This window comes from Melanaphis sacchari, unplaced genomic scaffold (genome assembly GCF_002803265.2).
Source record: "Melanaphis sacchari strain LSU unplaced genomic scaffold, SCAv2.0 Contig20_pilon_pilon, whole genome shotgun sequence".
Lineage (NCBI taxonomy): Eukaryota > Metazoa > Arthropoda > Insecta > Hemiptera > Aphididae > Melanaphis > Melanaphis sacchari.
Genome location: NW_020271042.1, coordinates 6,521,842 through 6,544,586, shown reverse-complemented (window position 1 = coordinate 6,544,586; position 22,745 = coordinate 6,521,842). Strand labels below are relative to the sequence as shown.

Here is a 22,745-nt window from a genome sequence, read left to right as displayed (position 1 = left end):
ATTCGTTTATATGAACATCTTTGGAGATATCAGATAAGGTCATAGCTCCCAAAACTATTTGTTAAGTAATTCTAAGATCATTATTGGATATTTATTTTGCTACAAAAGTTTATATTGTTGTTTTTGTTCACTTATACTAATTAATAGTTATACTACAATACAAAATAATATTTCTAAAACTATTTTCATTCATATATAATATATATATTTATGAATGTGTGTATTCTTATTATATGTTTCTATGTAGAAGTAATGTAGGCTATTATATTCATCTACATAACTCATTATTGCATTATAACTATTGGACATTAGAACAATATTTATTGCTTAAAATTATTTATTGATCTAATTTTACATTGTTCTAATTCACATCTTCAAAATGCAGTTATCCATGATATTATATTTTGCAATTGATATTTTTATACATAGTTATTTAAACAGCAAAGAATATTGGTAAAACAGTTAAAATAAATTTTAAATGTATGCTTGATTATTTTATTATTTTATAAAAGTGTATAAAACGAATGGAGGAGATTGTATCACTATAGTGAAAGACGACTATTACGTTGAATCAGTTGTTAGTACCATTTTTTGGAATCTTTAGGTATATAATTTTTAAAAATAAACTCAAATAACTTCAAAGTAAGAGTTCGTGTCATTGATTTGTTAGGGCCAACATTAAAGAATCAAGATTATTACAAAAGTTCTTATACATTGAATGTAAAAAAATAATTTTTTTGACGTTTAAAATATATTATTTTTTCATTATGCATATGTCTAGTGAAACTTAAAAATATTTTTAAATAAACATTTATTGACTTATTGTTTTATACTGTATATTCGATTTATAATTGATAATAAAATATGAATATTATGTATAGCTAACAAATATTTTCACTATGAAGTACGTTTTGAATACTAAATGTACATTTATCACTACCGTAATTTAAATAATACTATTTTGATGGAATTCCGTTTACTTAATCTCTATGTGTTGAAATTTTTTATACTGGCTGAAATGTTTAAAAAAATTTGTTAACAAATAATACATTTGCGTGCGTATTACTAACTATGGTCATATTTTAACGTGCTCAATATTTAAAATACGTAATTGCGTATTGCATTTCTAAATATGGAATGTCTTTCTAAGTATGGATTCTAAATAAGACATATATTATGCTTAGTTTTATTTTGTTTATATCCTTAATTTATAATAATTAATAATATTTGTTTATACTTATTTATTTTTATAGTAAGTATTATGATATATTTTTAAATTAAATTTTACTTTAAAATCGAAATCCCTTAATGTTTATTACCAATCACTGTTTTAATCTTAAAATGTAAATATAATAATGTTTGTATTTAAATGTCTTATGTATAAATGTGAACACATTTAATAAAATATATGAATAATTTTAAGTGTAGGTATACCTAATAAATAGTATTAATACAAAATAGATATACACGTAGATTATAATATACTTTCCAATAAACTAAATTTTTTAATTTAATACCCAATTACGTTATAATATATCATTTCATAATCCAATCTTAAATGATTTAAGTTATTTATGTAGCATAACTGTCTTATGGTCGTTAAAAATATTTCTGAAATACAATTCCGATTATATGGGTCAGCAAATACTGATTAGATTATAGCCGAATACTTTATTAATTTTTCTTTAGTATGTGAACTGCACCGACCGATACAAATACGTTACCTGTTTACCTTTTCAGTTATTTTAAATAAATAGAAATAACAACTTTTAAACATGACAACATCAAAAAAACATGGAAATAAACTCCAAAAATATGTCGTGACAAATGTTTCGATTTCGGACCAGCCAAATTTAAAAGGAGATTGGTTGAACATTTTTATATTGTTATTGCTGTATACAATACAAGGGTTGCAATTAGGCTTAACTAGTGCCATACCGATATTTTTACAAAGTAACAAAAATGTTTCTTACCAAGATCAGGTAAGTCGAGTTAAAAAATCAAAATTGTTTACACTGAATTTTTAATTATGTTCTGTGATACTTATCTAACAAATTGTGCTTTTTTATAGGCCGTATTTAGTTTAGTAACGTGGCCATACACTTTGAAACTTTTGTGGGCTCCTTTAGTAGATGCTTTCTACATAAAAAAAATAGGAAGACGAAAGTCTTGGCTTATACCAGTGCAATTTATTATGGGTATGTAAATTCAATATTTTTAATTTATCAAATTTCGCAATTACAGAATATAATATATTCCAACCAATAAAGGTATTTTGTCATAAAAGAAAAACTTCTCGCGCTTTTAACAAAACTATATTGATTTTATTTTGAACAGGATCATTCTTCCTTTATATAGCTGACGACATCAAAAACTTGTTACCCGAAACGGGAAAACCAAACATAGAGAAACTAGTTTTCGTGTTTTTCATCGCTACCTTCTTGGTGTCCACGCAAGATATAATTGTTGACGGTTGGGCACTTACTATGCTAAAAAAGTAAGTGTTATTATTTTCCAATTGTGTGTATATAGAACCTCTTTGCATTTTAATCGACCCGCCTAATATTATGTGTATACAGAAATAACGTAGGATACGCATCAATGTGCAATACAACGGGTTTGGCAATCGGTTCAATGATAGGTTCTGTATGGTCTACTCTGTTGACATCTAAAGACTTTTGCAACAAATACCTGAGGACTACACCTGATACGGGAGGAATAGTGACCATGGAACGTGAGTAGTTAAAAAATCTAACAATTAGTCACTAAAACTAAAGATGCTAATATGGTATATATACTAAAATAATGTTCAAAAAATGCACGAATACTTACATTTTCCATCACGGGAAATAGTTCTCACACTACACTTAAAATCTAAATTTTTCTATTATAGAAGATATTTCTATAAATTATATACCTACCATATATTTATGTACTCGATTAACTTGAAAAAATATTAAATTAATTTATAATTTTATTTACTAGCACAATAATTCTTGGTACTATAATCATATTTTTGACATAAAATTCATATTACGATAGCTTTGTGTATGGAATATATAATTTATTTTAAATTACACACAAATATAAATACAGGAATATTACATTTTGATAGAATTATTATACGTTTGGGGTATTATGTTTATCTCTATTACGACATTAATTGCTATATTCAAAAAAGAAAAGGATTGTTCATTAGAAGATGACCACATAAAGCTCAACACATTTCAAAACTATCGTCTTCTATGGGACATCTGCAAACTACCTAGTATACAAATATTTGCCATAGCATTGTTAACAGTGAGGGTAAGTTTTAAATCAAATCATAACTGAAATATAAATAGATAAATACGTTTAAACAATGTAGATACAAAATTATACAAATATTAATAAATAATAATAATTTATATTGGGTAGTCTAAATATTATGGATACCTTAATAGGCCTACATTTCTTCAAAAATAGCATAGATAATTAATTACATGATATTTTCAAGTTCATAAATGGCTGTGTACTTTAGTTGTTGATATAATAAACATCGTATTCTTCAACATTACATCGAATATTATTTTACTTGCACATTTATAATAAAATTATAAATATTACTTTGTCATCAATGGAATGATAAAATACATTTATGACGTATTTTTTCAGTAATTTAACTTCATATATTTTTTTATTTTTTTTTTAAAAGGTTGGATTTGCTGCAACAGATAGTGTATCACCTTTAAAACTGATTGATGCAGGTGTATCAAAAGACGACATGATGATAATAAATACATCTATGTTCCTTGTGAAAATTATTTTGCCTCTCATTATTGCAAGATATACTTCAGGTCCAAAACCAATGAGTCTATACTTAAAAGCTACTCTAATTAAGTAAATATATTCAATTATAATTTAATATTATATTGGTACCGTATTAACTTGTACATAAAATATTAACTTTTATCCAAATAATTAATTATTTCTGCATATTTTAGGTTAATATGTTTTCATTATTTTTCATTCTTAAAACAATTTATTATAGTATAATAGACAAAAATCGTATTAAATATATATATATAGTTATAATTTCTATAGTATATATTATTTTATTTAAAATTTTTTTTATAAATAAATCAACGTTATGTTAGCCCAATTCATTTTTAATTTGTTGAAAGTAGATTATTTTCAATATAATTCAATTTTTAAAATATTTTATAATTTGTAAAATAAATATGCATTATCAAAAATTATTTATTCAGTTAATCTTAATACTATGTACATTATCTAACATATATTTTTTTAATTGTATGATTTTTTTCAGATTAATTTGGAACCTTGCTTTTGTCATGCTAATTTATTATACACCAAAATTGATAAAAACGGATGGTGTAATAAATATTCCAAGTTATTACTACGTGATATTAGTAATTATATTATTAATACAAGAAGTAAGTTACTTCTTACGTTTATCTTTTAAAGCAATAAAGTTTGATATAAAATATATTATGGTGGATATTGATTATTGTCCATTTTTGTTAAATTTAAATATAATAATTTTTTTTTTTTTAATTAATATAAATTACTGTAATAAACAGTGAGTTATTTAATGCTGTATCTATTCATAATTCTATTTCATTATTATTTTTTTAAACTATTTTACGTTTAATTTGATAAGATCGTTGAAAGTGGAATGTTTTTAAAGGGTTAAATATATGTAATATTCTATGTTCATATTTCATATAAAACTGTAGTGTGATGATTGTGTATAGTGTATGTAAAAACTAGTCAAATAGTGTGCGTGAAATGTATTATACAAATAATAAGTTTAAAATTTAGGGCAACTATGAAAGTACTAAAAAGCACAAAAAAAATGTATTTAGTACTGAAGCCGATTTGAATTTTAAAAAAATATTTTTAATCCTGGTTCGCTTTTCTAGATTTTATAGTAAATTAATTTTAGATTTATCATACTACTAATTTAATATTAATACCAGATTATTGTTATATTTTAAAATTAAACTTACTACAGTAAGTGTTACTAAAAAAAATTATATAAAAAATTAATTCCATAAAATAAAATAAAAGATTGATGAGAATTCAGATATTTTTAAAAATTCTAATTAAAGTTTTGGGAGTATGTTTTTTTTCCACTTATATTGTTAGTCTAAATACACGAATAAATTACTTGATTTTAACTATTTAAATTCACAAAAAAATATTTTTTTTTTAGATCCTAAATTATACTATGTTTGTGGCTTTATTAGCTTTTTATTCTCGAATAAGCGACCCTCGTTTTGGTGGTACTTACATGACATTATTGAATACCCTCTCAAATTTGGGTTTCGCATGGTCAACTTTCGTAGTACTTGGAATAGTCAATTTGCTAACGTTCAAAGAATGTTCATTTGATTCCAAGAATGATTGTTCTACACTTGATCTCCAAAACGTAAGTTAATCTAAATTTATTTATAAATTAATAATGACAATAATATTCATTGAGTATTGATTACAATTTCAGAATATAATAAATTATATTCGTGTTTATTTATTAATTATTTAGAAGTGTACAACAGACGGAGGTGATTGTATTGTAACAGTGAACGGATATTACATTGAAATGGTGCTGTGTACTATTTTTGGAATCTTGTGGTATAGTATTTTTAAAAATATTCTAAAAAATCTCCAAACGAAATGCCCATCTAAATGGCTGGTGAACTATGTGAAACAACCAATTACAAAAAATAGCAAAAATGTATTTACCATTACTGTCACCTGAAACATTTAGCTTGTTTATTGTATGAAAACAGGTATTATGTGTTTCTATTGGGCAATCGTTTTGTTTGTTCGTTCAATATTTACTCAGTATTTTACTATATTATTTTCACTACTTATAATATTGGGCATATTGACATTTTTTAAAAGAGTAGATATGGATTTTTAATTGTCCACAAACCCCATTGAAAAAAAAAAAATTGGTAATTCTTGCATTTACTTACAAGTACTAGTTTACTTTAATAGTTTGAAATACTGAAATATTTTAGTATTACTTTTTTATACATAATATTATTAAATTTAAACAAAATAAAATTTAAAAAAATTATCTCCTTCCTTTCTAATGTATATTCTTAATATCGAACAAAAATTGTATTATTAAAAATGTATTTTTATTTATTAATATAGTTATTTTTATTTTTTTATTGTTATTTATCAAATAGTTCTTTAAGAAAAGTTAAAATTTAATTATAAAATATTTTTTATAAATTTTAATAGTTTTTAACACGCATTATTTTGTGGTAAACCTGATATTTCATTATTAGTCATATTGAGTTATTAAATTATCGATAGACAGTATACTAAACGATCGTCTTTTAATATTATTTTCCTATATACGATTATTAATATAACATTTGTTATTCCATTGAACCTACCATGTAATAAATAATAATGTTATAATTGTTAAAATTGTATTGTTGAGCTATAAAAATTTTAATCTACAACTATATTTATTTAAAGATTTTTATTGTTATTATTCTATTTTCTTACATACAACTTATATAAAATCGGTTATTTAATCTCATTTTGATTTTCCGGTTTTTATTTTTGAAACAGAGACATTATAATTTATGTTGGTAGCATATTTGAATGATATAAATTAAAAAACTGAATGGTATCTAACATTGACAGTTTTAAAAAAATATTCCAATATTACTATCGGATCATTCATGTCACGTCGTTAATTTGTGATATGTATTGTACATATGTATTAAATAAGTATATTGTAAACTGTAGTTGTACACGTATGTATGAGTATAAAAAAAATGTGATATTTTGTTTTATAATTGAAAGAACGATGGAAAAAATTTTTAATCACTGCTTATATTTATTTTTGAAAACAAAAACTAGATTCTTTAATACTTAATAATAATAGAGGATCGGGAAGGCAGTCTTGTAAGCTGGTAAATATAGCCTTTTCATATTTTTCAGCTCAGTATTTTCCACAATCTTGAGGATAGCTATAGGTGGTATAACTAGGACAAATGGCGTATACTGCAGTCGACGCGAAGTAATTGTACAAGTAGTTAGAATAAACAGAATACTCGTGCAGATATATGACTGGGACCGGGCAGGGTAAGTCAAAATCACTGCAAAAAAAAAAAAAAATAAATAAATAAATAAATAGATCAACGTATTAGATACTTTTTGATGATTCAATTAAAAATGTACTGATAAAAGTTTTGTACAAAACTATAATCAAAATCTATGAAGTACGCATTCTACTAACGATATAGAACAGTATCGTTGTAAACGTATTTTTATTATTCTACTACCATCTTCAGCGGGTTTTGATTCTTCGGTGACAACGATTTCATAGCCAAGACGATATATCTATTAAGGTTAAAAATTATAAGTGTTAATGACCAATTTTTATAGTGATATATAATTTACGTGTTATTGTATAGATTTATACTATAAGCGATTTCATTAAATTTTTATAATGCGACGTGACTTTTCCGATGTCCGTTATAATTAATTTGACTTAATCGTAAAGTTACAGAATAACTGTAGTTTATTTTTACATTAAACCACATATAAATTTATATAATGAAATAAAATGTAACATTTGTTACATTCTATATATTATACATGTTACACACACAATGATACACTCCAAACTTTTCAATTTCGTCAAAATTAATATTTATTACTAAAACAACACACGGTAGTAAATTCGAAAGTCACCATCAGCACTAGAAATTTCAAATAAAGATTATTAATAACCATCTTCCAATATACCTTCAGTAAAACACCTACTATTTAAAATACCATTTTAATAATTATTTTAGATTTATAAATCTGCAAATGTGTTGTTTTTTTTTTTTTTTGTATAAAATATCTCCTACACAAAAGCTTAAGACTCCAGCCACAAAATATATGTATCCATAAGGGATAGTAATCATATATAAGTAGTAATATAGTAATCATAGTAACAGATGTTTTGAAATTTAATATGAGAGAGGTCCAAAAATGTGTAATTGAATAACTATGTACTAAATATGAAGTCCTATCCATTTATTACTTGCGGTTATTATACAAAAAATTGATTTTATATTTAATTATTTGTTTTAAGATTATCTCAATATCTGTTAAATCATTTTTTTTTCATCGTTATTATATTGATTACTTTGCACAATTTAGTCAATTCACAAAAATCAACTTAATACAAGTAGACGGTACCTATGGTTGCTCTTAGTCTTGATATTTATTTAACTAGTTTGGAGTTATTTAACTTACTACTTAACTAAATAATAATACAACAGGAAATTTAATTCAAATGCAAACAATTCACAATAGTATTTATCATGGTTCTATGCTTACGTATCTAGCAGATCAACGCAGATCATCGTCATAACTAGTAATACAATTTCCTTTGGGTCAGTGACAAATCGACTTTATAGAGATAACGACAGGCAAGCAGTCTAAAAGTATTTACAGTCCTTTATTAAATATGTTTAATTAGAATTTTTATCTTTTTTTTCTGCTATCAAACGTTAATTTTCTTATGTTACATTTGTATAACAAAATTTCTGAATATTTTAAATTTTCTTACAATACAGTTTGTACAGAATAGCGATAGTTAAACGATAATCAACAAAGATAATTTGTGAGAAATAATAAATGTATTTAAACGTATTAAACTCCGTATTTAGTGTGTAACGTATAGATGTTATTAATTAATAATAAGTTAATAAAATAATGAGGAAATTATATATTTACAAAAATTAGTAGGTTCAATGTACATACGCAACGTTTATAGGTAAGTAAGATCATAAGACGATAAGTTTCATATATGATATACCTGTATAATATAATATTTACATGTGGATAAAGTTATCATCACTCACCAGATACTCGACCGAAGCCAATTTACGTTTTGTAATTGTAGTTTAAGACAAATAGAAGATAGCACATAATATCGACCAGATAATATATTAATTTATATAGTAATATTAATATAATTAGGTTGACTGAATTAACATGTATAATAATCGCTGATAAAATTATTTCTCAAGACTAAAATATTATAGTTTTCATAATTATAAGAAAAATACAATAAAATAATCAAAAGTAGTATATAAAGAATACGCAGCTTCATACATGTTAAATAATAAAACACATTTTTATTTCCGTTTTGAAATTTAATAATTAACTTTATTATACAGCTTAAATTATTATATATTTTCAGCTATATTTTTCTACGCCGACCAAACATACATTTTATATTGCATTTTAAAGTCAGCTTATAGATGATATTTAAATTAGGGAACCATATAAATTATTGACTATTTATATTTATGTTGCTGTCTTATATGTGAAAATACAAAGATGAATGATTTTGAAGACATTTTAAAATGTATAGTCTAGCATTTACCTAAACCTGTTTAATATTTATGATTAATAAAAAATACAGTGTAATTTATATATACTTTAATATAAAATATTATGTATTTTTAAGTCAATCACCGCGTTTAAATCTCGAGAGCAGAGGTTATAAAACGTTAAAAACCGTTTTCTTAGTAATTTTAAATGCTCAAAAGAACAATGAAATAATATATTTTATCATGAACAATAAAATGTAATCAATTTCGTATGTCTCTGATACGAGTAACGTCTAAGACTTATCCGGTTACGGCTAATATTATGTATATTTTTATATTTGAAGTAAGTAATTATTAATTATTATTATTGACTAGTCAATTGTTGCCGACTATATACGTTTGTTTGGTTTCACTATATTTTCGTAATTCAGATTCTGGCTTTTTTAACAGACAACGCCATTGACGGTTAGAAGTTAAACTCGCGAAATATTTACAGATTGATTAGCAATGTATATTATATATGACTATATGAGTACCACAATACCCGAAATAACACAAAATCCAAGTACACACATCGAACACAAGTTGTCCATCTGGTTTATGGTCACATCCCGGTCCCTTTTAAGCATCCAAAATTACTGCGAAAACAGTTTTTAACATCGCATAACCTCTGCTCTTGAGACTTAAATGCGGTCATTGACTTAAAAATACATATTCGGTATATATTATATAACTTAATATATAAATTACTCTGTATTTTTTATTAATCATAAGTATTAAACAGGTTTAGGTAAATGCTAGACTATACATTTTAAAATTTCTTCAAAATCATAAATCTTTATATTTTCACATATATGATAGCAACATAAATATAAAGAGTTAATAATTTATATGGTTCCCTAATTTAAATATCATCTATAAGTTGACTTTAAAATGCGGTATAAAATGTATGTTTGGTCGGCGTAGAAAAATATAGCTTAAATTATTATATAATTTCAGCTATACAATAAAGTTAATTATTAAATTGCAAAACGGAAATAAAAATGTGTTTTATTATTTAATGTGTATGAAGCTGCGTGTTCTTTATATACTACGTTTGATTATTTTATTGTATTTTTCTTATAATCATGAAAACTATAATATTTTAGTCTTAAGAAATAATCTTATCAGCGATTATTATACATGCTAATTCAGTCAGCCTAATTATATTAATATTACTATATAAATTAGTATTTATCTGGTGAATTTAATTAATTGAAAATACATAAACTTCGAATGTATAACACAATATTATAATAATTATTCTTGATAAAACACCTTGTATACACGAACACACTTTGTAAACATAGGTCATTTTTTTACATATAAAAATATATTATGTATAATTAATTTGATTTAATGATTTATACTTGCAAATTATACACTTTATGTGAATGGTTGACTTAAATTTATGTTACTTCTCATGTTGCTATTTGATAAAAATGTGTATTATTTAGTAGGTATATTAATATTATTATGCAAGTTACTTATTCGATTTTTTCTATACATTTCAAAATTGTATACTTATATTTTATTTTATAAGGATTACATACTTTAAATATTATTATGACGTTATTGTAAATTCGGTTTCACTCATGTTCGTTTTTTAATGCTTTTATTTAAAATATTATTTACATTTAATTTATATTAATTAATTTTAAACGTGATTATAGTATGTTAATTTAACCTATATTGCAGATTTTTTTAAACTCATTTATCTTCCTGTAAAATAGAACCTATATAATATAGTTATTGAGTATTACATAATATATTATCATATGTAAACTACGAATAACTACAAGTTAACATCTAATTTTAATTTGTTTGTAATGTGCATTACTACTGTTCACTAATTTTCAGCATTTAAAGTTGATTAAAGCAAAGAATATTATACTATAGGTCAAACATATTACGATAAGAATACAACGAACACATTAGTGTTCAAAATATAGTATAACAGTTGTTTTTAGTTCAATGATATATTTCTCGCGGAACGGTTATTTTTCGATTACAAACATAGCGTGTGAGCATTAAATATGAAGACATTACCAAGGCCCAGAGTTGAATCAGAAATATCTGAGGAGTTAAAAGATGTAACATTAACTAAAACAAATTTAAAAGGAGATTGGATAAACTTTTTTTTGTTACTATTACTGTACACAATGCAAGGCTTGCCATTAGGCATATCCGGGTCTATGTCGATACTATTGCAAAGCAAGAATAATGTAACATACAAAGATCAGGTAAACTGATAAATAATAATACAGTTATTATAGTATATCTAAAAAAAAGGCTTATTTTAGCAAATTATATTGTTTTATTTCAGGCATTGTATAGTTTATCAAATTGGCCATTTAGCTTGAAACTCTTATGGGCACCATTAGTAGACGCACTCTATATACAAAAATTTGGAAGGCGAAAGTCTTGGCTAATACCTGTTCAATATTTAATCGGTACATAAATCCTGTTAAATTAATATTATGTTAAAAATATACAAAAAAAATAAATAAATAACATTATAATAATATTTAAATGCACAAAAACTTGCTTTTAAAAATATTTTTAAGAATAAAGTTAATACAAATTTTAAAAGTATTATCAACTGAAAAATCATTATTAAAATGATGAGGTGGGTATTTCCTTTTTGGTAATTATTTAAAGTTCTTATAAACTATTATAACTATTGTTATTTTATTATTGTAAATCACTAATTATTTCCATTTATCTTAATCATACTATATTGTTAACAGGAGGGATTTTAATATATACTGCCAGTGACATTGATAACTTGTTACCCGAAAATGAAAAACCAAACATAACGATGTTGATGTACATTTTCTTGGTAATAAATTTCTTAGCCGCCACCCAGGATATAGCAGTGGACGGTTGGGCACTTACGATGCTGAAAAGGTAAGAGTTAATACATATTATCGTTTTTAATATAAAAATAATAATTTTTATTACAAACAATTTATTTTACAGGAATAACGTAGGCTATGCGTCTACATGTAATGCGTCGGGACAAACAATAGGTTCTATGATAGGTTCCATGGTACTTATTCTGTTTACGTCTGAAGAGTTTTGTAATAAATACTTCCGAAATGCACCTGCCGTGGGAGGCATAGTTTCTGTAAAAAGTAAGTAAGCGATTATTATGTGTTAACTATTAATTCTAATAGTTCCGTTAAAAGCCATTTTCATTGACTACCTACACCACATCACACGTACATGCCTAATTTAGTTAACAATGTATATTAAAACAAAAAGAATAAAGCTACATGTATGTATATGTTACGCCGAATTTATGGAATTTCCGATTAAATCGGCAATTTTTCTGCCGATTTCATGTAATCAATAAATTTTGATTGCTGATTTCATGAATTAGACAGACTTTTTCTTGTCCAATTGCACGGATTCGGTTACGCATTATTATGACATAATAAAAATAGTGGCACCTATATATAGGTAAATAACCAATATTTGTACATAATATGTTCATTGGGCATTGGAATTACTACACCATTATCTTTAACTCAGCGTTAGTCGTACCGCGATTTTTTCGATCATGTTTTAATTTTCATCTATGTCAGGTTTACTAAAATCATTATCTAATAATATATCCTCGTTTAAAGAAAGGATTCTGAGTACATGGCTGGAGCGGAACAGTTTGGCTGTCACAGAGTACTGTTTCCTAACGAATAACGACTGCAGACGTTCAACGAAATGAATGTTCTTTACGCGAACTTGTTCGATTAGAGCCAGTTAGGACCGGATAAAGCGATGTATACGTGATTGTACCATCCGTACAAATTGTATATAAAAAAAATTTAAATGTAGGAAGAATGATATAATGCGTAATTCAGCGTGCCACCCTAGCCTTAATTGCCAAAATGTATAAATATAAATATATAACCTAAAACATTAGACATATTTTTATAACTTTTGATTTCTTTTTTTACTTTTTTGTACGCATAATTGATTATTAGTTATTACAATTTGATTTTATTGTATTTCCAGTGTTTTACGTAAAATCATCAATTGTTATATTCATATATATATATATTGAATTATATTTTATAATAATTCATTTAATGAGGGTCTTACCGATTTCACACAATTGACAGTATTGTAAGTACTATAAGTTTTCAATTTTAAGTTTTCGACAACAGCGTTACTGATTTCATGTAATTGAAAATTTTATAAATTTAGCGTAACATATACAAAAACATATATTTAAGTAAAAATATGAATACAAAATAAACAGCTTAAATAAGAATGACATAATTCTAATTTGTTTTTTTAATATTGTTTAACAAATAAATAAGACAAAATGGCAATATAACAAAATAAACATACTATAAAATATCCTATATCAATAGAAAAACATATACTTTGTAGGCATATTGTACATAGAATACCTAATCTCTATATAGATACGAAATAAAAAAAATAAATTTTAGATTTTAGAAATTAAGAAATTGAGAAATTGATTAGTTTTACAATGTTTTATATATATATATATATATAATATATATATAACCTGCATTATGTTTTGAGTCTGTCATGGAATTTTACAAAAAATATTTAGTTTAATTTTTAACATTAAAAAAGGTTTCTGTAAACAAATTTTATCTAATTGATACTTGATGGACGATGGATCAAAAGTAAAGAAATGCACAATATATAACCTACGTTATGTAAAATCTAAAATCATGTTCATAAAATGTTACGAAATTGTTTGTAGTAAATTTTAATATCTTATACAAATATTTTACATAAATAATAGGTAATTGTTTACCTTAATTACAATAATTAATTATTCTTGTTGACAAATCACATATCAATAAATCAATTTATTTAAACAATAATAATAATAACAAAAAAAAAACGAACAAAATCAATTTGCTTTAGTTTAATAAATTGTTTCAAATACGTATACCTTGTATTTTTGCAAAGTATCAAAATATTAAAAAAAAAAAAAGGCCAAATTATTTAGATTTTACCCCGCCGGGAATTGAAACTATATATCCGCATAGACCGGTGTGACACTCGCAGGACATTTTTCGGCGGAATTTCCACATTATCGAAACATGTTGCGGAATTCTTTTTTCCGTGCAAAATTTCCGCTCTAGTATAATATACACATTGCACGTGTATATTTAAAACAACTTGTTTTGTATATTTTGATATCTGCGGAATATATAGATTTTTCGCTATGGATGTACTGCAAATGTATTACCAGCCATATATATGTACGAAAGTAATAAGTATCATACGGGATACAAGACCTATATTGTAGTTAAATTATATTATAGTTTGAAGTTTGTTTATAACAAATTGTTTTGCACAATAATTTTATTGAACATCGGCCTTTTAATTTTTAATCTTTTAAGCTTAATATGGCATCATCATTTCGACAATTTATGGCTTCTAAACTTCCTCAATATGATACATTATATTATTAACTAAATGTTTATAATATACCTACCATTCGATTTATATAGGTTTATTGTACGGCTGGGGCATAATGTTCATATTATTAACAACTTTAATTAGCATATTCAAAAAAGAAAAAGATAATATATCTGAGGATGATCATGAAAAAATCAATGTGGTCCATAACTATATACTTTTATGGGATATATTTAAGTTACCTAGTGTTCGTCTATTGGCGATAATATTGATAACTTCAAAGGTAAATATAATCTGAATAAATATTCATTTTTTTTTTAACGATCGTACTTACTCATTCAATTGATAACATATATATATAGGTATGCTTATATTTAATATTTTTTTTTACCAACTTTCGCAGATATCATTGAAAGCTGATAACTTAACTATAATATTAAAATATCTCAAATTAATAATTAAGCTCGCCAAAGTCGTACCTATATTCATAATAATTTTTATTTTTATCAAAGATCGGATATGCTGCAACTGACCATGTGTCTACCTTAAAACTCATTGACGCAGGTGTATCAAAAGAAGATCTATCGATGATAAACACAGTGATGTCTGGAGTAAACATTATTATTTCATTCGTCATAGGGAAATACACTTCAGGTCCAAAACCGATGAGCGTATACTTGAAACTTGTACCCTACAGGTAGGTATAACAAAGTAAAATTAAGGAGATAATTATTATTTACTTGACATATTATAGCAAAATAATATCCATAAAACGAACAATAATATGATCGTTTTTGTAAATTTTTCTGTTTGATCATCAACGGTTATCTAATCATTGCAAATTCCATATACTTGATACGTTCCTTAGTTGTTTTTATCAAATATCTTATCATCGACCGATAACTTTCAATTCAACTGTCAATCCGCGACAGCCGATACCGACTTTACACATAGCGCCTACATAGTACCTAAAACGAGAGAATATCGTAGAGGAATCACGGTGAAACCGTAATCGTAGACTGCATCAGACGAATCACACGACGGTTATCTTTCGCATTATTTGATTCACTTGATAATAATATTCACCTAACTTATGAATCTGGATATGACACATGCCACTTGCCTTGTATAAATATAATTTACTTTACTATCTCATATTAAATATACGCCCATGTTTAACCTACGTTACGATGTAATATCATGCCTAAGCCTAACCATTAAATAGATAAAGATAGTATTTAATTAATTTAACTGTCAATATTGTATTGCTTCCGTTCACCCACTGCTGAGATCACACCGTTCAGGGTAGACTGCAGAGAAGGATTTACACCATTGCCGCCATTAGGAAAATTTTATTTTATAACCTTTAAACTTATCAATGAAAAAACATATTTTTAAATACTCATTAAAAATAGCTAATAAAAATAAATAAATCATATTATAGACTGTTATTAAGCAATAATTATTGGTTATGTCCATAAACTGTTCTAATCAAAAAAATAGTATATCAATACAATATTTATTAAAATATAACGTGTCGTCATGTTTTCGAATAAATTAGTTCTTTAAAAAACTAATGAGTTTAATAGATTTTAAATTATATTATTGAATCAAACTTAAAATTTTTTACTTATTATTATTATACAACATACGGCAAATAAGAAAAAATAATGAAATAAAAAAACTATTTCATTTGTTAGTGTCTTGCTTGCTTTTTTTTTTTTATAAAAATTTGAATTATGTTTTCAAATTGTATTTCTTGTGTCATTTTACTTTCAATCGGAAAATTTGCTAAAGATTTAAATTTTTCTTGTCCTAATTTTGAACATAAATAAGTTTTTATCCGCTTTAAAGAAAATGATCTTTCCACTGTATAGTTACTGGTAGGTGTTGACATGTAAACTCTAAAAATAATATGTTCGAAAATACTAACTTTAAATCATTTAAAAAAATTATTTCTAAAAGTTTTAGTGCGGTGAATTTGTCTTCATTATATTTAGGAATTAAAATACATCAACAATTTTATAATTCATGCTCATATCCTTCATAATCTAAATCAGCTTTATAAATTTGGCGAAGTTTTTTTTAGCTTTTTCTGATATTTCATTTTACTCCATGTTTTTAAGTGTGTTTAAAAAAGAAAAAGATTCACAAAAATATTTATAAGTTTCTTGTTTTTATCGAAATTTAATAACCAACAATTGATAAATATTTGTAAAATTTAATTAATTACTGAATTATGAAAATGTATTACTATATATTGTAGGTAGATAGCTTACTCCAATTGTAAAGATTAAAAGTTTCCTGATAAAATCTAATAAAAACCTAAAATTTTCAATAAAATATTAATCTAAAATTGCAATCCTTGGCAACTGTTAACTTTTCCTGACGCTAAATCCACCACTAATAGACATAGTTGTAATATTTGTCATACCAAATCACTTCACAATTATTATTGTATAATATGATGATTTTTAAAACTGAATTGACAACATCATTTTAATATCTTTCCGGTAATATTCACACAGACTTACACAAATATAACTTCAAATCTATTATACCTAAATTTTTTAGATAATACTTAATATTAATATTACTATTTATTTTATTCATACTTATTAAGTTATAAATATCTACATCTATTTTATGTAGAGATTTAATTTATGATTACATACTTTTGAAATATGTATTTTAGATTACTTTTGAACATTGCATTTACTATACTTATTTATTACACGCCTATATTGATATCATTTAATGGATATACTTCAATATATTATTATCCACTTCTCGTATTTTTATCATCAATACATCAAGTGAGTTATAATTACTTAAGTAGGTATTAATACTTCAAATTTTACATTGTTAATTAAGTATAATATAAGTGTTTTTACTCGAGTTGAAGAATTATTATTGGTATCGGGATACTTAATTATCAGTTTAAATAAAATTAACTTTTAATTTATTTATTAAAATCAGTAAATGTGATAAAATTAATAATCTTTATGTATATATTTTATAGATTTTAATGCATGCTATGTTTATAGCTATATTATCATTTTTTGCTCGAGTAAGTGATTACCGTATTGGTTCTACTTATATGACGTTATTGAATACTTTTGGAAATTTAGCGTATATGTGGACGTCTACTGTTGCACTAGGAATGATTGATCTATTGACGTTCAAAAAATGTTCACTGGATTCTACAAATAATTGTTCTACACTAAATCTTCAAAATGTAAGATATTATACAATTTTAATAAAATTATATTATTCTATAAGATGAGAATTTAATACCTACTAGGTTATTTTTGATACCATTTACTAGTTGTCGACAAAAATATCTGACTGAATAATATTTCATTGAGTGTTATTTAATTAACTAATATTAATTTAAGTTAAGCTTAAGTATTATTTTTTTTAATTCATTAATCAGTATCTTGTATTGAAATCTGTTGAATGGTTATGGTTCAAAATAAAAAAGGAGATGGAAGTAGATAACCGGTCTGCTAAATAAGAGATATCGAGTGTACATGGTCATAGAAAATGGTGGATGGTCCCATAACTAATGGACCAACATATTTCCAAACTTTTTATAGTTTTTATAAATTATTTCTTGGGTATCTGCATTGGCTATTAATAAACTGTAAAAAACAATAACCCGACAGATGATACAAAATATCGATTACATAAAATTATATATATCCAAGGACATAAGGTTATCATCTATGAAAACGATAATTATTATTTTTTATATTACAACTGCCATTGTGTGTATATAGTACCAATTATATGACATATTTAGAAATCTCCAAATCGACTCAATTTTTAAAAGTTTTCATGTTAAGTAACTGTCTGTCAATTATCGGTCCAATGACATAATCTCCATTATCATTAAATATAAGTCACAGTAAAATTAATATTACATATTAACTAACTAATAATCCATTGTATACGAAAAACAATTCTGAGCGAAGATGGTCTATCAGCTTATATTATTAAGTATATTTTATGATATACTTAAACTGCGGGTAAAATAATTTATTTTATGATTAGTAATACAGTCAATATAGAAGGTTGAATTCATTTTTCCCGTAAATATTGCATTTCTAATATTATTAGTTATTATATTTTTATTATTATTATTAACTAATTTATATCGTAAAACTTTGTGAATAGCTTCTTGATATAAATAGACAATTTCATACAGTTAATTTAAGTGTTTAAACAAGTTATTGTGTATACAAAATTGAAAGAATTTGTATTCAATTTTCAAGTTAAAAAAATAAAAATTTACGAATTCCCAGCATCAGAAATAAACACCACCAACATAACAATACACAGCGATTCTCTATCTTCCCTTACCAGCCTACAAAATCGACACAATCCTACCGACATAGACGATAAAATTCAGAACGCCCATTTTTTAACACTTTCGTACGACAAAAATATTTCATATTTCTGGATCCCTGGCCATTGTTGTATTGAGGGCAATGAACATGCCGACAACGGACAAAGCCACCAAACTAGTCCACTCTTCACCCGACACAGGTATCTCACCTATTTTTTCCCACTCCGACATAACAAATTTCATTAAAATGGACACACTCCGCCTGGCGCCTATGGGAGAACAAATGGCAAAAAATGAACACAAGACTCAACGAAATAAAGAAAAAAATACCTTGGAATTTCCCCATAATTACCCCTCGCAAATATGAGATTGCCATAAACCGGCTCAAAATCTGGTACATTCGCCTCACTCATACATATCTTATGAAGAAAGAAGGACCACCAATCTGCGCATGCTGCGGAATTCCTTTCACCGTAAAACACATACTCACCGAGTACGGTGTCTACAGCACTAAGAAAGACACGATGCAAATATCGGATCACCTCGCGGAATCCCCAAACTCCGAACTATCCAGCATCAATAAATTCTGCCAATTCCTCGCAACAACAAATCTAATCTAACTAATCTAACAAGCATCTCATACCACCTTTAACTATGTATATAAAGCTACTTCCCCTAATTATTTTGTATAATCTTATATTAGTATCTCATTTATATATATATATATATATATATATATTTGTTTTTTTTTATTTTCATTTATATTATATAATCTAACTCCCAATTACTTTATAATTTAGTAAAATAATGTACAATTTATAATTTATGCTACGTCAAATAACCTTAGTAGCCACGAATTGTTTTTTTTTTTTTGTTAATAAAAAAAATAAAATAAAAATTTAACATTTTTTAAATTTTTAGCTATAAAATACTTTGAAAATATTCATGGTTTGGTCGAAATTTAAACTTAAAATGCTTACAAAAAACTATGTATTTGTATTAATAATAATTTTAAATGGCTAAAATAAAACTTTATAGAAATTTGAATTAAAAGCTCAACATATTTTGAAAAAAATAAAATTTTTCTATCGATATTATTATAAAAAAAACTAAATAAAGCTAAAAATATAAAATATCTATAAATATTTCAGAATTAATCAAAATGTTTTAAAAATTATATTTTGTACAGAAAATGTGTAAATACTTGGTAAGAATTTCGTGTATCTACGATTAATTTTTTATGAATTAAGACAATAAGAAAATAGATTTTGCATAGAAATTTCAGTTTTTCTTACTTCTTTCTCAATTATCGAGAAAAGTATTTGAGATTGTTTCTCTGGATCTTTCAGGTACTAATTAGATTCATTTTTCTATTAGAAAATGTAAGCATGTTTTCTACTATAAAAAATGTTTCCAGACACAAAAAAAACACATGCCATTATAAAATCTATACAATTTTTGTTCCGTTCGGAATCTAAAATTCAAACTGATATAGAATAAACATATTTAACAATATTGATTTAAATATTAATTAAACAGGCGGTAGTAGTGATAACAAACCTTTTAATAATAATATTTCAAAACTATATATTTTAATAAAAACAATTTTATTTACATTTTATAAAACTGTTATTTATTAATAATAACGATTAATTAGATACTAAATTTTGAACTTATGAGTACTTTATTTATAATTAACTATACGTATTATGTTATATATTTATTTAGACGTGTAAAGCAAGTAAAGGCGATTGTATTATAATAGTGAATGGTTATTACATAGAAATGCTCCTCTGCACTATCATTGGAATAATTTGGTATTTTGCAGTTAGAAATACTCTAAAAAAATTTCAGACAATGGATTCTTCTCATTGGCTAGTGAATTTGAGTAGAAAAGAAATGGTCAGCGAGAAATAAGTAAGGTAAAAATAAATGTTCTACAATTTTAATGGTTATTATGATAATTAGAAAAAAATTAATTATAATTGTATTCAAATATGATAATATTTTTGTTTTAGTTTTTCTACCATATATCTATCGGTAATTACTATTAAAAATTAAATATAACTTTTACAGAAGAATGAGATATGTTGCCATGACTGTGTGTAGTGACCGTTTGGACGTAACCATTTCGATCTAAGGATTTGGCGACATTTGTTTTGGCGCAGGATTTTAAGCGTATTTTTTTTAAGATTCAAAATTAATTTAATAATTCAAAAGTTATAAATACTCAAACATATGTTGAAATGAACTATTTTTAAATATTAAATATGCACAATTTACATTATTTTTCTTTCATTTTAATTGTTTTGCTATACTAATATTATAATGGTAAAAGGATTAAAAATGCATACAATGTATGTGTTTATAATATAAAAAAGAGCCAGTGACGTATATAAGTTTTTATTCCGGAGGTTGCCAATCATGTAACATACTTATTAGTTTTTTGGGGGGAAAAGAAGTAGGAGGCATGCTATTTGGAAAAAAATTGCTTGAATATTATACGACGTTTTGACTGTCTATATTCTATACACTGCCAAAGAAATTTTTTTCGATACATTTTTAATAAATGATAATATGAAAATACATAAAAACTCTACATTTCAAATTTTAATAAAAAATGTTATTACAGTCTTTCAAAATTAAACACATTTTTTCTTACAGGAATAAAAAACCCTTGATAAATTTTAATATTATTATGATTTCCACAAAATTGTAATAAATTGGTTTTGGACGTTTTGGTATACCTAATCAACTAATCATAATAAAAATGAATATATAAGTATAAAGTATAATGGTGTATCATGTATATCGTAAGGACTATAGTAGGCTTTATCGTTATTCGTTATCATCTACAGTAGCGGTTCCCAAACTTTTTTTTCCGCGGTGTCCTTTTAGGGGCATCAAGTTAGCTACGATGCCCTGCTGTATATAACATGAAAGATAGAACAAAAAAAGTACTCTTTGAGAACCAATGAAACGTAGATCGCGGTGCACAGTTTGGGAACCGCTGATCTACAGTAATTCTACACCGTCGAGTTTAAATTTAATTATTGGAAATTACAAAACGATGGGGACGCGTAGAACATGCACGGAATTTATTTATAGTTGTGAAACGTGTACCTACTGTGTCACTGTGGTCTGTGACTAATAAAATGTAAAATATTATGCTCCATTCTAAATTGTATTTTTCATTTTGAGGTAAGCCTTTTGCCCCCCCCCCCCCCCCCTAACTCCGCCACTGAAAAGTGCATACGTTTCAGGGACACCCATATGTAAATGTACTCTGTGACCATAGTAAGAGTATTAAATAAAAATATAAAATAAATAATGAATAGAAATTGAATGCTGATGATTTTGCATTTATTGCATCATTAATATAAATTGATACGTCAAAAAAACAATGTTAAGAAGGATAAATTCATATGCAAGTAAATGTATTTTAAGAGTTAAAACAAATAAATGACGTCAGTTATTTTGTGATGAGAATCAAAAACTACAATCTATTTTCAATTTTTATCACAAAAAATAATAATAGCATTAATTATCTTAATTAATAAATGGTTAATCAGCGTTAA

At 25.2% G+C, this 22,745-nt stretch overlaps 2 protein-coding genes across 4 annotated transcripts; both read left to right on the top strand.

The window, feature by feature from the left end:
* The first annotated feature begins 1,703 nt into the window (after positions 1 to 1,703).
* Positions 1,704 to 6,009, top strand: LOC112593826 (acetyl-coenzyme A transporter 1-like). Of its 2 annotated transcripts, none has more exons than XM_025338403.1 (9): positions 1,704 to 1,982; positions 2,072 to 2,198; positions 2,338 to 2,497; positions 2,580 to 2,734; positions 3,182 to 3,306; positions 3,695 to 3,879; positions 4,310 to 4,436; positions 5,219 to 5,434; positions 5,549 to 6,009. In XM_025338403.1, exons 1-9 carry the CDS (start codon positions 1,776 to 1,778, stop codon positions 5,762 to 5,764), a joined length of 1,518 nt encoding a protein of 505 aa, XP_025194188.1. In that variant the 5' UTR covers positions 1,704 to 1,775; the 3' UTR covers positions 5,765 to 6,009. The 2 variants fall into 2 exon arrangements, with proteins under 2 accessions (XP_025194188.1, XP_025194187.1); XM_025338402.1 differs by having other exon boundaries at positions 3,116 to 3,306; positions 5,549 to 6,008.
* Positions 6,010 to 11,298: 5,289 nt separating this feature from the next.
* LOC112593827 (acetyl-coenzyme A transporter 1-like) lies at positions 11,299 to 21,420 on the top strand. Of its 2 annotated transcripts, XM_025338405.1 has the most exons (10): positions 11,299 to 11,647; positions 11,731 to 11,857; positions 12,155 to 12,314; positions 12,387 to 12,541; positions 14,909 to 15,099; positions 15,329 to 15,513; positions 17,512 to 17,632; positions 17,839 to 18,054; positions 20,896 to 21,084; positions 21,244 to 21,420. In XM_025338405.1, the coding sequence occupies exons 1-9, from the start codon at positions 11,441 to 11,443 to the stop codon at positions 21,082 to 21,084; spliced, it is 1,551 nt and encodes a 516-aa protein (XP_025194190.1). In that variant the 5' UTR covers positions 11,299 to 11,440; the 3' UTR covers positions 21,244 to 21,420. The 2 variants fall into 2 exon arrangements, with proteins under 2 accessions (XP_025194190.1, XP_025194189.1); XM_025338404.1 differs by lacking the exon at positions 21,244 to 21,420 and having other exon boundaries at positions 11,301 to 11,647; positions 20,896 to 21,089.
* Positions 21,421 to 22,745: the final 1,325 nt, after the last annotated feature.

What these genes read in the sequence shown, in the direction of transcription:
- LOC112593826 (XM_025338402.1), top strand. Translation starts at nt 1,776, where the DNA reads ATGACAACATCAAAAAAACATGGAAATAAACTCCAAAAATATGTCGTG. An exon ending in ACCAGTGCAATTTATTATGG is followed by an intron (nt 2,199 to 2,337) that starts GTATGTAAATTC and finishes TATTTTGAACAG; the next exon opens with GATCATTCTTCCTTTATATA. An exon ending in AGGAATAGTGACCATGGAAC is followed by an intron (nt 2,735 to 3,115) that starts GTGAGTAGTTAA and finishes ACATTTTGATAG; the next exon opens with AATTATTATACGTTTGGGGT.
- LOC112593827 (XM_025338405.1), top strand. Translation starts at nt 11,441, where the DNA reads ATGAAGACATTACCAAGGCCCAGAGTTGAATCAGAAATATCTGAGGAG. An exon ending in AGGCATAGTTTCTGTAAAAA is followed by an intron (nt 12,542 to 14,908) that starts GTAAGTAAGCGA and finishes CGATTTATATAG; the next exon opens with GTTTATTGTACGGCTGGGGC. An exon ending in TAATATTGATAACTTCAAAG is followed by an intron (nt 15,100 to 15,328) that starts GTAAATATAATC and finishes TTTTTATCAAAG; the next exon opens with ATCGGATATGCTGCAACTGA.